General features: G+C 45.1%; 3 protein-coding genes across 25 annotated transcripts in view; 2 read left to right on the plus strand and 1 right to left on the minus strand.

Moving 5' to 3' along the window:
- Positions 1-414: 414 nt before the first annotated feature.
- Hsd17b10 (hydroxysteroid (17-beta) dehydrogenase 10) lies at positions 415-2,876 on the plus strand. Its single transcript, NM_031682.2, has 6 exons — positions 415-463; positions 821-985; positions 1,819-1,983; positions 2,112-2,240; positions 2,336-2,444; positions 2,571-2,876. The coding sequence occupies exons 1-6, from the start codon at positions 437-439 to the stop codon at positions 2,759-2,761; spliced, it is 786 nt and encodes a 261-aa protein (NP_113870.1). The 5' UTR covers positions 415-436; the 3' UTR covers positions 2,762-2,876.
- A 113-nt stretch (positions 2,877-2,989) lies between these two features.
- On the minus strand, positions 2,990-14,977 carry Ribc1 (RIB43A domain with coiled-coils 1). Of its 23 annotated transcripts, none has more exons than XM_087600144.1 (9): positions 14,825-14,972; positions 13,876-13,962; positions 12,291-12,375; positions 7,763-7,879; positions 5,983-6,064; positions 5,451-5,792; positions 4,224-4,342; positions 3,368-3,762; positions 2,990-3,258 (listed from the first exon to the last, which is right to left on the minus strand). In XM_087600144.1, exons 3-9 carry the CDS (start codon positions 12,312-12,314, stop codon positions 3,177-3,179), a joined length of 1,161 nt encoding a protein of 386 aa, XP_087456270.1. In that variant the 5' UTR covers positions 12,315-12,375; positions 13,876-13,962; positions 14,825-14,972; the 3' UTR covers positions 2,990-3,176.
- The window catches only part of Smc1a (structural maintenance of chromosomes 1A), a 44,719-nt gene continuing 44,083 nt past the window's right edge, over positions 14,595-15,230 (plus strand). The window contains 1 exon segment of the mRNA NM_031683.2: positions 14,595-14,746. Within this exon segment, the coding sequence (NP_113871.2) occupies positions 14,638-14,746 (109 nt within the window). The 5' untranslated portion in view covers positions 14,595-14,637.

The raw sequence follows: 15,230 nt of genomic DNA on the forward strand, positions 1-15,230 counted from the left end.
TCCCCGTGTATCCCCAGGAGTTGGTAGCACCTGACCAATAGGAATCGTTTCATTTACACTTGAAAGCTTTCCTGAGAAAGGGGCTCGGTTTCTGAAAGGGGACTCAGTTTCTATCTTCGTCCTGTTTTCTCCGGTAGAGCTGTTTGCCAAAAGATCAGCTAGAGAGCAGGATGAAGGAGTAATGATTTCATGCTGGTGCCACTAGGTTCTTTCTACAAAGGAAACGTTCCTTAGCCTGGGATGGAAACTTTTCCCTTTTCAAGGTCCCATACAGCAGGCCACGCCCCGATCTCCCCACTCTCAGTTCCGTGACTGCTCCCCACCCCCCCACCCCCGGCCGCCGCTCCACCTAGTAGGCGGCTCTGTGTCGGCCAATCAGCGAGAGCCTGTGCAAAAGACACTAAAAGCCCTCCTCTGGTGGCGAGGCTCGTGCAAGATGGCTGCGGCGTGTCGGAGCGTGAAGGTAGACTGCTCTGTGCCTCTAACTTTGTTTTTATGTAGGCTAGGACTGCGCGGGCAGGAACTAGAGAGGAGACATCGGTGCCTGGAGAAAAGGGTCTTGCTTATCCAGGCGTGGCTTTGCGGCGGTTGGGCTCAATAGGTGAACCACCAACGTTCAACTGCAGATGTATGTGAGAGGTCACAGAAAAAACATTCCTGGGATGAGACACGCCCCCTTCGCCCGAGGTTTCGTGGGTGAGGAGAGGAAGTACATTTAGGGCACTGACCGTCCCCACCTTTTCGCAGAATTCTAGAATTGGCAAATGAAAAGGTGGGGGGTGGTCTGGATTATAGCAGTTCACCTTGTACCTCTTCACAGGGCCTGGTGGCAGTAATAACCGGAGGAGCCTCGGGCCTTGGCCTGTCTACAGCCAAAAGACTGGTGGGACAAGGAGCCACAGCTGTACTTCTGGACGTCCCTAACTCAGAGGGTGAGACCGAAGCCAAGAAGTTAGGAGGAAACTGCATATTTGCCCCAGCAAATGTGAGTTATGACTCTCCCAGGGTGTGCATGAGGAAAATTGTTGGGGTATTCCTTCGAGCGGTGTCTGGGGTCGGTCAGATGGCTTAGCGGGTAAGGGCACTTGATGCCACCCATGACCACCTCAGTTTGATTTTTGGGAACCACATGGTATAAGGAAAGATCCAACTCTGACCTGCGCACACACATGTAAACAGATGTAAGGGTGGGGAACCCACCTCCTTTTAGCTTTTGACCGGAGTCCTTGGGCACTGTGAGAGCCCTGCAGTAAGAAAGCTAAAGCCAGGGCTGGACACCATGGGGATGAGAGGATTGGACACACCAGAATTTCCTGGAGAAGGTAGGTACAGTTGGAATGCATATCTCGCCCAGACATTTTACATTTACAGAGTTGAAAAAGTTAAACTTAGCAGGTAGGGATTTTTTTCTTTTAAAGCTAGGTCATGTTCCTGTAATTTTCAGAACTGGATTGTACTGGAGTACAGCTCTGGTGGAGGAGGTTTTGCCTAGTATGTGGGAGAAACCTGGGTTTAGTCAGCAGTGCTTGCAAAAGAGAAAAAAACAAAAGTGTTTATAGTGCCCTAATCTGTATTAACTGAGAACCAGGGGCATATGAATCAAGAGACTACAGATTTGAAAATGTTTGGCAACACTTTTCTATAGTATCTGCCATTTTCCCTTTCATCTTTGTTTGTTTTATTATAACTCTTTCTTGGCCTCCTGTTTGCTCACAAAGTTCTGTTCCCACCCAAGGCCTGGGTCTGCCCTCCTCTCTAGGTTTAGTGGGGTGTGTATGGTAGGAAAGAAATAACTTTCCTTCATTTCTTCCTTTCTAGGTGACCTCTGAGAAGGAGGTACAAGCAGCTTTGACTCTAGCAAAAGAAAAGTTTGGCCGTATAGATGTGGCTGTCAACTGTGCAGGCATTGCAGTGGCCATTAAGACATACCACGAAAAGAAGAACCAGGTCCACACCTTGGAGGACTTCCAGCGGGTTATCAATGTAAGGCTTGGCAGATCTCCACGGGTAGGAATAAGGGGTGTGTGGCTGTGGGTGCTCCCCAAAGGGTAGAAGGAAACAAAAGACAGCCTCTACCCTAGATCCTACACCATGGTTCTATCATCCTCCAGGTGAATCTCATAGGCACTTTCAATGTGATCCGCCTGGTTGCTGGTGTGATGGGCCAGAATGAACCAGACCAGGGAGGTCAACGTGGAGTTATCATTAACACTGCCAGTGTGGCTGCTTTTGAGGGCCAGGTATGTGGACGAGGGTGAGGGTGTGAGGGGTATGTGTGTCTTAGCTAAATGACTTTTAGGGGATCTCCCACATATGTTCTCCACTCTTTTTCCAGGTTGGACAAGCTGCATACTCTGCATCCAAAGGGGGCATAGTGGGCATGACACTGCCCATTGCTCGAGATCTGGCTCCTATAGGCATCCGTGTGGTAACAATTGCTCCAGGTAGACATTTCTCTCTCATCTTTTTGCCATACTAGGACTGGGTGGGACCTGTAGGCACTAAAGTGAGGAAGAACCAAGTACCTAGGAAAACAAGAAGGAACCTCTGATTCTGGTACTCTTTTCCAGGTCTGTTTGCCACCCCACTGCTTACCACTCTGCCAGACAAAGTGCGCAACTTCTTGGCCAGCCAGGTACCCTTCCCCAGCCGACTAGGTGACCCCGCGGAATATGCTCATCTGGTACAGATGGTAATCGAGAACCCATTCTTGAATGGAGAGGTCATCCGGCTGGATGGGGCCATTCGAATGCAGCCTTAAAAGGCCAAGGCAGGAAAAACACCGGCTCCTTTTCAGTTTGAAGGAAACCTAACAGCCACTTTGTAACTCTGCTCCATTCACCCTCTGTGCCTAATAAATTCTCAAATCTACAGGATGTGCTTGTGTGTTAGGGGAAAAATCCACGGGGAAGAAAGTAAAGGCTCTGAGCAGTTGGCAAATGAGAGCCCCAGTGTGGAGGGTGAGAGGAGGTATCTCACACCGTTTGTGTACTGTTCATTGTGGTGAACAACTTTATTGTTATTAAAGAGGTTTGGGCTTAGTTCCCTCCTACTGAGATTAGAAATGGGGGAATTAGTTCCCTCTTACTGAGATTAGAAATGGGGGTATGTAGCATTTTTTGACTCCTGGCCACCTGTGAGATTGATAGGTGAGATGGGAGGTGACCATCCTGAGTTCAGCGGCTGCTGGTGTTGAACTGTAGGTAATAGTGTGAAGTTGGTTGATTGGTGTAGATGACTGAATTCAGATAGTTTTGCCTGTGAAAATTCAAAGGTCTCAGGTGATTGTTTTCCCTCTCCCTGGCCCTTGCCATTCCTCCCCACTTACCCTTGGGCTTCCTCCCCACTGCTTCACCCTAGAACTTACTGAGCATGCTGTTCCTTAGCTAACTCCCGGTTGAAGGAGCCCAGTCCTCTTCGAAATTCTGCACACAATTCCCTCTCCTGTTCTTCCAGCTCCAGTGCTGCTTCAGCCAACCGTTTGCTTTGGCTTCCCCACTCGGCTTCCACGAGCTTTTCGGCTTGGCGCTGTTCCTTTTTCTCTTGTCGTTGGTTTTCTTGGGTTTTCCTGATGGCAGCTCTCTGCTCTGCAGTCATGCCCTTCCAACAATAGGGCAGGACCCGGTGAGGAGCATTGGGGCGTTGAGCAACTTGAGGATTCTCGGTCAGCAGGTCACTGGTGACTTGTTTCTTGATCTCTGCGAGGTTCGCCTCCTGTTGCTGCTGCTGTTCACGGCGCTGCAGCAGGGCTTGCTTAGCTGCCTAGTAGGGACCCCCAAATGTAAGCATTTGGGGACCCAGCCTTAGGAAACTCACTTGAAGGGGTTGGAAAATATAGCCTTTCTTATTCCGAGAGAAGAGAGAGACGTAGTATGGATTTTTACTGAACCAATGGGCATGATTGAGACAGATATAGCCAGGGAGTTTCTCTGCACTTAGGAAGGCCTTACACTGAGAGGTCAGATGAAAGGTCAATACCTGTTCTTAAAGCACCCTAGATCTGAGGGTAGGGAGAGAGGGGGACTTATGCTTTAATAGGATCTTAGGTGGATGACTTGGGGAGATGAGAATGCTTGTACTGGTTTGAAATGGGGTATATGGAGAAAGAAGTGGGGTATATGGAGAAAGAAGTGGGGTATATGGAGAAAGAAGTGGCTAAGGTTCCCCAGGGCTTTGTTCAGGAATTGGGATGGGCTTAGTACACTGGATGGTTCAAGACATACCTGGGCTTTGTTGGCATTGGCCATAGCAGTCCTCATAGCTGCGCGGCAGGATTCCTCCAGCCTAGCCAGTTCAGCAGCCCGAGTGTCCGCGGCTAGACGCAGTTGGTCACTGAGCAAAGCTACAGAGAAATGCAGGCAGGGCACTGTACTTGCCTATTCTAGTCCGCATCCGTATATTGATTATTTTTTCAGCATACTCTGTGTGTTTATATTTGCATGTCAAAGCTGCAGTGATAAGGAAGGAGCTACTCTTTGGGGTCAGGGTGGGCAAAGCATAGCAACTTGGATGACAACTAAGCTCTGTCACCTTTCAGTGGTGTGGCCTTAAATAATGTCATTTCACTAAGTCTCAGTCTTAAGGTTATTTGTTGAGTTCTAAGGATACCACACAATTAGATCGTGTCTCAGAGAACTCCCTGCCTAGTCCAGGGTGCTGTATGCCTGTAATTCCAGCTCTTGGAACACAGAGGCAGGAAGATCAGAACTTCAAGGTTATCCTTAGTTACATAGCAAGTTCAAAGTCCTAATACCTCCCACTTTAAAAAACAAACAAACTTCCCTCTCTGGTAGGAGAGACAGATCCAATAGATAATCAAACTATGACCTGGGAAGGCCAATGATAAAGATGTAGAGAAGCATATTAAAATGGCATGCCAGTCATGGCCACAGCATAAGCAAAGCTATTAAATTGTTCCCCCTTCAAGCCACACACTGGATTCTTTGTTCTTAGGCCGGGTGAGACACTGGAAGGTGAAATGAGTAGAAAGACATGGCCCTTGCCCTGGAAAGGTTTTCTCCTAGTGTAAAAGAGAGATGTGGCCAGACTGTATCATAATAATAGTTGCTTTTCTATGTGATGTATATTATAATCCCTATTTTAAAGATGAAGAAACTGAGCTATCAAGGTGGCAAGTGCCTGAAACCCCAGTATTTGAGAGGCTGAGGAAGGGGGATTGCTGAGTTCCAGCCCAGACTAGGTGAAATATAAATAGCAAGCCCCTGTCTCATGAAATGAGGAGAGGAAAACAATTCTAGAGAAGGAACATTCACTTGCCTGAAGCAGGAAGTAAGTAGAACTGTAAAATGCTTCCCTCAGAGACGTGCCAAGAAAGAAGTCAGGGAAGTTAGGGCATGCACAGACTAACCTTTCTGCCCCAGCTCTCTGGGTAAAGTTCCTCCTCACAGTGTTCTACCCAAACAGGATGAGCTCTCTGCTGTGCTACTTACCTGCTCGTGCTTCCTCTTCTCTGGCTGCCTGTTGCTCCTGCAGCTGTTTCTCCAGGTTGTATCTCAACTGTTCCTGCTGCATTCTCAGGTGTGAGGCCCTCTCCAGGTCCTCTCCAAGGAAGTACTGCATGCTTGCTGGGCCAAAGTATGCCTCGTTCTCATAATAAGGGACCTGAAACTCCTGGACATGGTCTGGATCCCAGAAGTCGAATTCGTGTCCATTCTTGAATTGCTGCCTTTGCTCCCGAAAATCCTGCACTCTCTTGGACAGCCGACATGCTCGTTCTGCCTCTTCTTTCTCTAGCATCTGTGCTACCAGATCATAGTGTGCATGCTTGGCACCTGAGAGCGATTGAAAGAGACATGAAGGTGCCAGAACAGAGCCCAGTCAACCTCTGTTCCCAAGCCCCTTCCCAAGGTCATTTGCTTTGTTTTATCATCCCTCAGAGCCTCAGGCTCTATTCTGAGGCAGAATCTCCCAACTTCAAGCCACTCTTTCTGGTTTATACCTTTGTTTCACCCTAGTATTTACCATAAGCCATATCTTTGCTTCGCTCTATTGCCTCCCGAAACTTTCGTTCCTCCACCTGGTAGTTGAGGGCTTCCACATCCACCTGCATCTCAAAGAAAGGAGCTAAGTTAGAGGAGGATCTTCGAACGTACATTGAATGCCCTACAGGATGCTGTTTGGGAATTACCCTCTTCAGAGTCACCCTGTAACTCTTCAGGACATAGTAAATAAAGTTCTAAGCCCTGAATGAAGCCTGTAAACACCTCTGTGGTCTAGCTGCTGCTTCTCTGCCTTTATCGCTTTGTTCTCCTCTCACAGTAGTGTAAGGAACTGTACTTCTAGTTCTCTGCACATCCTAAGCTGTTTCAAACCCACAGCCTTTGCTCCAACTGTTTCTCCCCTTTGGAACAGTCTTTCTTCTTTACTACACTTCAGTTTACCCTCCAAGACTTGCTCAGGAAGATTCTACCCTCATAATCTAGGACCCACTAGCCATGTTGTATTGACATTAGCCTTTCTAGTATCTCCTCCACTAGGCCGTAAGCTGTTCTGTGAGGAGAAGCTGGCCTTAGCTATCATTGTATTCCCCACTGTCCAACGTAGTGTTTGGTCCAGGGTAGGTCCCAAGGAAATTCTTACAACCAGAATCTCAGTCAGACTACTCAAACTTCAGTTTGCTCATGGTCAGGTAATACGCTCTGACTTTTTTCAAAGTTGATAGCTCAATGCTTCATTTGGCCTCATTTTACAGAGGAGGACAAGATAGGTTATGTACCATAAGCCATCCATATATAATAGCAGACCTGGCTTTGAACACAAGTATGGTGTCCTTCCTAGATCCTTTCTTTACCTTCCCACTCAGCAACTGTTTATTTGTTTCTTAGCTATCAGTATTTTCCTTTTCATTATAATTCACTGAAAATGTTTCAAAATAGTATGGAAGGGCAGATAGTTTGTGAAGAATAAACATCCTTTCAGTCCCTATCCATCAGCTTGGTTCAAAGCTGTGAAGGTTACTATTGACAACATGGTCTGGTGAATTGGTTCCATAGGTAAAGTTCAGGCCTGACAATTAAGTTTGGTACCAAAAAGCCACATGGTGGAAGGAAGTCATATATGCATTCATTGTGGTCCCACATGCCCCTCCTAAATAAATAAAAAGCTACATAAAATACTGTCAGCTTGACAGCATCCAGAATCATTTAGGAGAGAAACCTCTGGACATGTCTTTTTAAGTAGGAAAACCTAACTGAGGGCAGTACCATACCAGGACTAGTCCTGGACTGAATAAAAAGAAGAAAGAGAGCTCAACTCTGCTTGCTAACTGTGGGTGCACATTGACCAGCCACCTCCTCTTCTTTTCCTCCAATAATAGACTGTATGCTCATACTGAGCCAAAATAAACCCCCCTTTCTTCTGTTTGTCAGGTATTTTACCACAGTAATAAAGAAAAGCAACAAATATAACAATGTCACATTTAGCCTTCCAGAAATACCCTAGGTTTATGTAGTATCGAATTTTCTTTACACCCTCTTATGGCTCCACATTGTTTCTCAAGAACCAGCTATAGTCCAAGAACTGACCAGAGGAGAGCCAGCTGTCACCCCATCATCTGTCTCTTCACAATTCTGCCTCTCTTCTTAAGCCCTGCCCAGGCATATGAGGTTGGTTCTCTAGCTCCTGCCTTTCCAGTCCTAGGGCATGCTTGAGTCCCGAAAAGTTAAAATGTACTGCTACATTCCATTCTAGGAACAGGGAGCAAATAATCCCAGTCTTGTAAAGTTACCCATTACCCACTCACCCCCATGACTCGGTTCCGCACATTGAAGAATCGGCATTGTCGTTCCTTTTCACGATTTCTTCTAGCCTCAATGGCTGCTAGCTCCTTGGGATCTGGTGCAAGGTCTAACTTATACATCTGGAGCAACGAGAGGTAGAATGGCCTGTTAATGCTGACAGTGTCCTTGACTATACCATACCTTCATTTCTCCCTTATTTCTTTCTCACTAGCTATGATCCTTCCTGGTAGCTATGATCCCGGTTTTACTTTCTGATGTTTTATATCTTGATTTTACTTTATGATGTTTCATTATCTGTGTCCTCAATCTCTGCTGTCATCATACTAAGTCAACTTTCAGTCTAATGACAGACAATATTCCCAGAATCCTTGATGGCCTTTGTTAATCCATGTTGTTAAAATTCTCTCTGCTCTGGCTACCCTGGGGGATCTTTGTGAATGCAAGTAACCACTGTACTCCTTAAGTGTGTGTAGGCAGGCCCAGGTGCAGAGAATAACAGACTGCAGAATGCTCACCCCTAAATGGGACCTCTATATCACATCCCCTCTTCAAATCTCAGTAATCATTGCAGAAGGGGTGGAAAGATTTAAGTGTCAGTGGTGGTGAATAGATACAAGAAACGTGTCCTTTGCACATAGCATGTATGAACTCAAGAGATTTTGTCAACATACATAAATCTTGTGTGAGCTCAAGCCAGACCATATCCCAGCATGCAAAGAGGACGGTGGCATGAACCCCCACCCCTAGTAAAAGAGCTGTTGGCAATGGACAGCTGCTGGGAGGGGAGAGACCACTATTTTTTGTTTTTTTTTTTGTTTTTTTGTTTTTTTTTTTGGAGCTGGGGACCGAACCCAGGGCCTTGCGCTTCCTAGGTAAGCGCTCTACCACTGAGCTAAATCCCCAGCCCTATTTTTTGTTTTTTAAAGACAGGGTTTCTCTGTGTAGCCCTTCTGTCCTGGAACTCACTCTGTAGACCAGGCAGGCTGGCCTTGAATTCAGAGATTGCCTGCCTCTGCCTCCTTTGCCGGGATTAAAGGTGTGTACTGTGCTCTGCAAGCCCACTCTTGAGTTGACCATGTTCCAGTAGAAGGCCACAAATTAAATAATATATTGTCAGCACAAATGAGACTTGATGGGTGGAAAAGAGCACATAAAGTTGGGTGGGCAGGGAAAGAGGGCTGGGTCTGAGAAGGGTTAGAAACGGGGTGACTATGATCAAAACACATTGTGCAAAATTTCCAAAGAACTAATAAAACCAAAATCAAAATCTTTGTGAGCATCTTTAAAATAAATGTCTTCCAAGTGTTTAAAAGACCAGAAAAATTAAAAAAAATGTTACTGATGGATTCTATTGTATATAGTAGATAAATATTACAGAGAGAACAATAATAGATTTTGCATTGTGGGGTGTAGTTTGGAAAGAGACAAGACACTTCAATGGGACCAATATTTTCTAAATGTTAAGTTTTTTTTTTCTAACATGATTTCACTGTGTCACCCAGGGTTGTTTGAAGTTGTAATACTTAACCAGTATTTAAGTACTAAGATTACAACTACACCTATCTTAACTTGGGGAGTTGGTTCATTGATCTCTATTTTTATCAGGCTTCCAAACCTGAGCATATATTTTTCCTTGTTTATGTCAACTATTTTAGTTATAAAATGGTTATCGGAAGTTCTAGCTATAGAAAGAAGTGGAGTATGTGAAGAGAGGCCAGTGTGCCTGGAGTACTATAACCAAGAGATATCGGCATGAGACAAATTGAAAAGGTGTGCAGGGACTGGCTCTTAAAAGCCTATTGTAATGGGCCTGGAGTGTGGTAAAGTACTTGTCTAGCATACATGAAGCCTTGGGTATAAACCCACAGTACCATGTAAACCTGGACTGAATAGTGCATGCCTATAATCTTGGGGAGCACTTGGGGGAGGTGAAGACAGGAAGATCAGAAGTTCAAGGTCGGGGCTGGAGAGATGGCTCAGCGGTTAAGAGCACTGACTGCTCTTCCAGAGGTCCTGAGTTCAATTCCCAGCAACCACATGGTGGCTCATAGCCATCTGTAATGAGATCTGATGCCCTCTTCTGGTGTGTCCGAAGATAGTGACAGTGCATATACGTTAAATAAATAAATTAAAAAAAAAAAAGAAGTTCAAGGTCCTCTACAACTACAGAGTAAGAACTAGTACCAAGAAAATTGTATCAAGGGCCAGTGAAATGGCTCAGTGGGTAAAGGTACTTGTTAACAAGTCTGATGATCTGAGTTTGATCCCTGGTCCCAACGTGATAGAAAGAGAACTCACTCTTACAAGTTGTCCTCTGAGCTCCACATGTACATACCCATGCCCTCCCACCCCCAAATAAAAGAAAATGTAATAATAAGTTTGTTTTTAAAGTGTCTCCAAAAAGGACCCTGGTGTGAGTTTGGATTTCAGTGTAATGAGAGGTTAGTCAAGGATTTCAAGGAAGTAAGATGAAAGAAATATAAGATTTATGTTTGTGACCTATTCCCCCCACTCATATGGGGGTTTCCAAAATAAGAATGAATAGGGCTGATTATCTTACTAGATAATATTAAAATAAAGGGGAAATGGCATTTCAGAAGAGAAAGTTGCTTGTTTGTGTGATGAATGGGGCAACAGGAAACAATATAGAGGAAGCTAGAAAGGTCAATGTGGAAACCACTTAAGTTAACCAAAAGGATAAGGGTAGTGGCTTTGAGTAGGGCTCTTTTAAAGAAGAGGGGGTCTGGAGAAATGCCTCATCCTTAAAGGTTAGACTCACACCTAAAAAAAATGAGGTAAAGTCTGGTTAATGAATGTTTCCAGGGCTGGGAGTGGCTCAGTGGGTAAAGTGCTTGTTATGCAAGCTTGAGGACCTGAGTTCAGATCCCTAGTCCGGTATGACCCGTTTTGGTCTTCTGCTTTCCAGAACTGTATGAAAGTAAGTTTTTATTAGCTTATTAAGTTTGGGATGATTTATTATAGCAGTAATATGAAACTAATATAGCTTCTCAGCTAGTATGTATTGGAAGATGAACTTAGCTTATCTATAGACACCAGCCCTCTGTAACTATTGAGTAGTCAAGTGAGACACAATGGAGTGAAGTAAAATACAATATTAAAATCACAAAGGGGCCAGGGAGATGGCTCAGTGGGGAAAGGTACTTGCCACCAGGCCTGGTGAGTTCCATCCCTTGGATGTACATGATGGAATGAACCTTTGCTCCACATTGTGAAAGAGAATGCACCCTTGTAAGTTGTTCTAGGACTTCTACACACACACTCACATGATAAAAAACCATAAAACAGTGTGGGTTACCTGTGTATATGTATGTGTGTGCATGTACACTTATACCACAGTGTACTTGTGGAAGTCTTAGGACAACTTGCAGGAATTGGCTTTCTCCTTTCACCATGTGGAATCCAGAAATCAAACACAAGTCAGGCCTGTTTGCAAATGCCTTTACCTAATAAGCCATCTTATCAGTCCCTAATTACTGACTTCAATAGAATTTTTCTTTATTGTTAATGAGGTCTCATACCTTATCACCGTGCTCAACTATTTTGTTTATTGCTTTGTGTAGTGCCCACTCATCTTGTGTTCATTTTAGGGATCTTTTGCATTCAAAATGTTTATTTTTCACAGATATATTAAACAAAATTATACATATTTGCTGGGTACTTTGTTTCAATACATATTTTATGTAGTGTTTATATTAGGGTAAATCTATCACCTTAAACATTTTTTTTCAAGATAGGGTTTCTGTCTGTTGTTCTAGAACTCTCTGTAGACCAGGCTGGCCTTGAACTGAAAGCTTTGTCTACCTCTGCCTCCAGTGCTGGAATTAAATGTGTGCTCCACCATGGCTCAGTAAGTGTTCCTATCTACTGAGCCCTCTTCTAGCCCTCATTTAAAGATATCACAGACTTAGCTGCTGGGAATAGAGAAATCTGGAACTGACAAGGCAATTTCCTCCATGCTGACTAGCTTTCATAGTCTCAGGTGCTACCCAAGCCACTAGGGTAGAAAAGACATCTGATCCAGCAGTGGAAGGTTGGTATTATTCATGCTATAATACCAACCTTCCAGGTAAGATGTGTCCCCTGGTATAATAATGGCATCACTATTATGGGGTGTAACCAACCACTCTCTGATTAGATTTGAAACCTGGTCCTGGTCTACAAAAGGGAATTCATTCCTGGTACTGTAAATCTGGTCAAACGTTCATGTCTAGGGAGGTCATAGGCCCTAGGGGAGAACCAGCTAGTAGTTTTTCTACATGGTCATTCTTGTCAAACTGCCTTCTAAATATCTGTATTTATATTCATAGTTTGGTGCTGCTCTCAACTGTGGTCTAAGGAGCTTCTTTTTGCTATAGGCAAGTTTATGCAGAAACTCGTAATTGCTCACACTGTTGAGAATAAGTAACTATTGAGTGCTTAACCCTAAATGAGATGTGTATCACCACTACTCCAAACTTCAGGGGCCATTATGTTAGAAGGAACAGACAGAATGAGGATGGAGATGCGTACCATGAAATGCTGCCTTTTAGACATACAGCTATGCACTCATAAATTCACAGCAACTGTGGTTACCTGCAAGAGACCTGTACAAGATCTGTAAAAGAGCAAGCCAGTGAACCTTCCAGCATGGATGGGTGAGGAGCTCATGAGGCTCCATCCCAATTAAAGAGCTATTAGAAGTTGATACCTGCTAAGGAAGAGTCAATTTTCTTGCAGGTACATACTATGCACATGTGGGCAGTACTAAGTAGACTCTGAATCACAAAAAAAGTGTGGGATATGATGGGGCTTAGAGGACAGAGATGTTGATAAGAGGGTGGATACGATCCATATTCATTGATATATATATGAAAGTATAAAAGAATAATAAAAAAAGAGGCCAGGTGTGGTAGCACACCTTTAATCCCAGCACTTGGGAGGCAGAGGCAGATGAATCTCTTGAGTTTGAGATAGCGAGTTCCAGTACAGTTAGGACAATGTAGAGACACTGCTGCCCCCAAAAAAGAACAAAAATATTAAAACCCAACCAACCAAACTACAACAAATCATAAAACAAACAAAATCTCTCCATATTCTAAATTTATAAAGATACTCTCCTATACATTCTACAATTCCTAAAGTTTTATCTTTATCAAAATAGTAATATTAAAAAATATGAGATTGCTGGCCTTTGGTTATTTTATCCCCTCATGTTGACTGTGACTGTTTTCCCAAAAGAGCTTCATTCTGGCTACAACATCAGATTCTATCAACTGAGCTTTCTCACTTTCCTATACTCTTTAGGATTCTTCCCAGCTTTTAGACATTATTTAAAAACAGTTACAGGAATAGGACTAGAGAGATGGCATGGTGGTTAAGAATACTTCCAGTTCTTCCAGAGTACCAGAGTTTCCTCAGTACTCATTCATGTTAGGTGGTTCACAACTACCTGTAACTCCAGCTCCAAGGGATCTGATGCCTTGTGCCTGTGGCGTGTGCACACATTTGATCAGGCTTGTGCGAGCATAAGCCAGTTCAAAGCCAGACAGTGGTGGCACTCATACTTTTAATCCTAGCACTCGGGAGGCAGAGGCAGGTGGTGTCCCAAGTTCGAGGCCAGCCTGGTCTACAGAATTTCAGGACAGTCAGGGCTAGACAGAGTAACTCTTGAAAAAAAGATAGTTACAGGAATAGCTGTAGAAACCACCAGACTCTTTCCACTCTGAAAATGGCACTAAACCCAGCCTATAAAGACAATCTGTTGTCACAATGTAAGGTCACTAAAGGGGGGGGGGTGGTTCAGTAGATGCCCTGGGCTGCTAAGACCATGACTTATTAATAAGGTGATAGAAGGGGAATGAGAGGGCGAAGGTGCTGAAAACAAAATGGAGAAGGGCAGGGTAAAAAGGAGAGATAGATAGGTCAGTGAGTTAGGAAGACAAAGGAAAAGAGTGAAGAGAAAGATGGGAATAACAGGAAGGTGTCATGTCATAGAGGTAAGATGCAGTGGGGGTGGGAATGGGAATGGGGGCGAAACTGATGTAGCAGGGAGGGAAAAGGGCAGAACTGGAGCAATGGCTTAAGGACCCGGACCCTTGGTGTTCACACAAGATACCTTTCTCAGTACAGAATTCCAATTTTGAAGCTCTTAAGTGGACTGGGCCCAAGTTGGCTCTTGATGTACAACAGCAGTCTTTAAATTCTGCTTGGAGAAATTAGAGAGAAGCAGATGATAGGGGAAGTATTTCAGAACACAGCTTTTCCCAACTTGTATCTTTGTTGTTAGGGGGTACCCTCATCGTCCTTCACACTCCAATCGCACCTCACCTAGCCCTCTCTTTGATCCCTCTTCCAGTCCAAACTGCCCCCACCCTTCCGAGGGCTCCTTCCCATTCCGGACTGAATCCTTTGCTGGAGCACTTTCCCCCCTCCCCGCTGCTGGCTAGACTACAAACCACAGCCGAACGTCTGCCTCCCACTCGCTCTGGCAGAACCTTGTACTGACTTCTTTCTTAGCAAGCGTGGGCTCAGGCCCCGCCTGCCTTCTCTGATTTTCCCCCAAAGTGATCAGAATGCTCCTAGTCACTAACGCTTCCTCGACGTAGTTACCGCTGCTTCAACAGTTGCGGCGTAACTACAAAGGGGGGTGGGGTCTAAACGCCCAGCACGTGCTCTAGCCAGGCAACAAATCAACAAAAGCGCTATTTCAGGCGGAAGTGACCGCTTCTGGACCCGGAAACAGGAAATCATGATTGGCTTGGACTTATTATCGCGAGGCTTACTGTACACCCCCGGCTTGCACTGCGCTATTTCCCGCGCGGGCTAACCTCGCTTCCTAGGAGTAAGGCGCGGCCTCTTCTACGCTAGCGCCTTTGCCATGGGTTTCCTGAAACTGATTGAGATTGAGAACTTTAAATCGTACAAGGGTCGACAAATTATCGGACCATTTCAGAGGTTCACCGCCATCATTGGACCCAATGGCTCTGGTGAGATTAAAACCGGCTGTGACCCTGCGTGCGTCCCGGTCCGGTCCCCCTGTCTGTCGCCAGAGTAGTATAACCTACCCCCATGTAACCTGAGACATCGTGAACCCTAAAATGTTCCCCGATCCTCTTGGTGGGGCTTGCTTTCCCTTTTGGCATACACCTAACTCGAGCCTCTTCCCAAATGTCAGTTGGCGGAGTTACGTGCTGGCCCCTGTCTAGCCTGAATGGTATGGGCCGAACTGTGCGTTGCCCCGCCCATTACCCCTCCCGCCAAAAGAGGCGTTCTTGGAACTTGCTTCCAGTTGTTTGCCCCGCGGCTTCCTTCCGGTCTGTATTGTTCACTTTCCTTATATTGTTTGATGCCTTAGGAAAAGTTTGGGAACCGTAACTCTTGCGTTGGCGTCTAGTTCCCTAGTTGTATACTTTGTGCTTTACTCAGCCCTCCCCGCACCCGCGCCTCGCATTGGAACGTTCCGATTCCTTT

Source organism: Rattus norvegicus, chromosome X (genome assembly GCF_021556685.1).
Source record: "Rattus norvegicus strain SHRSP/BbbUtx chromosome X, alternate assembly SHRSP_T2T, whole genome shotgun sequence".
NCBI classification, from domain to species: Eukaryota; Metazoa; Chordata; class Mammalia; order Rodentia; family Muridae; genus Rattus; species Rattus norvegicus.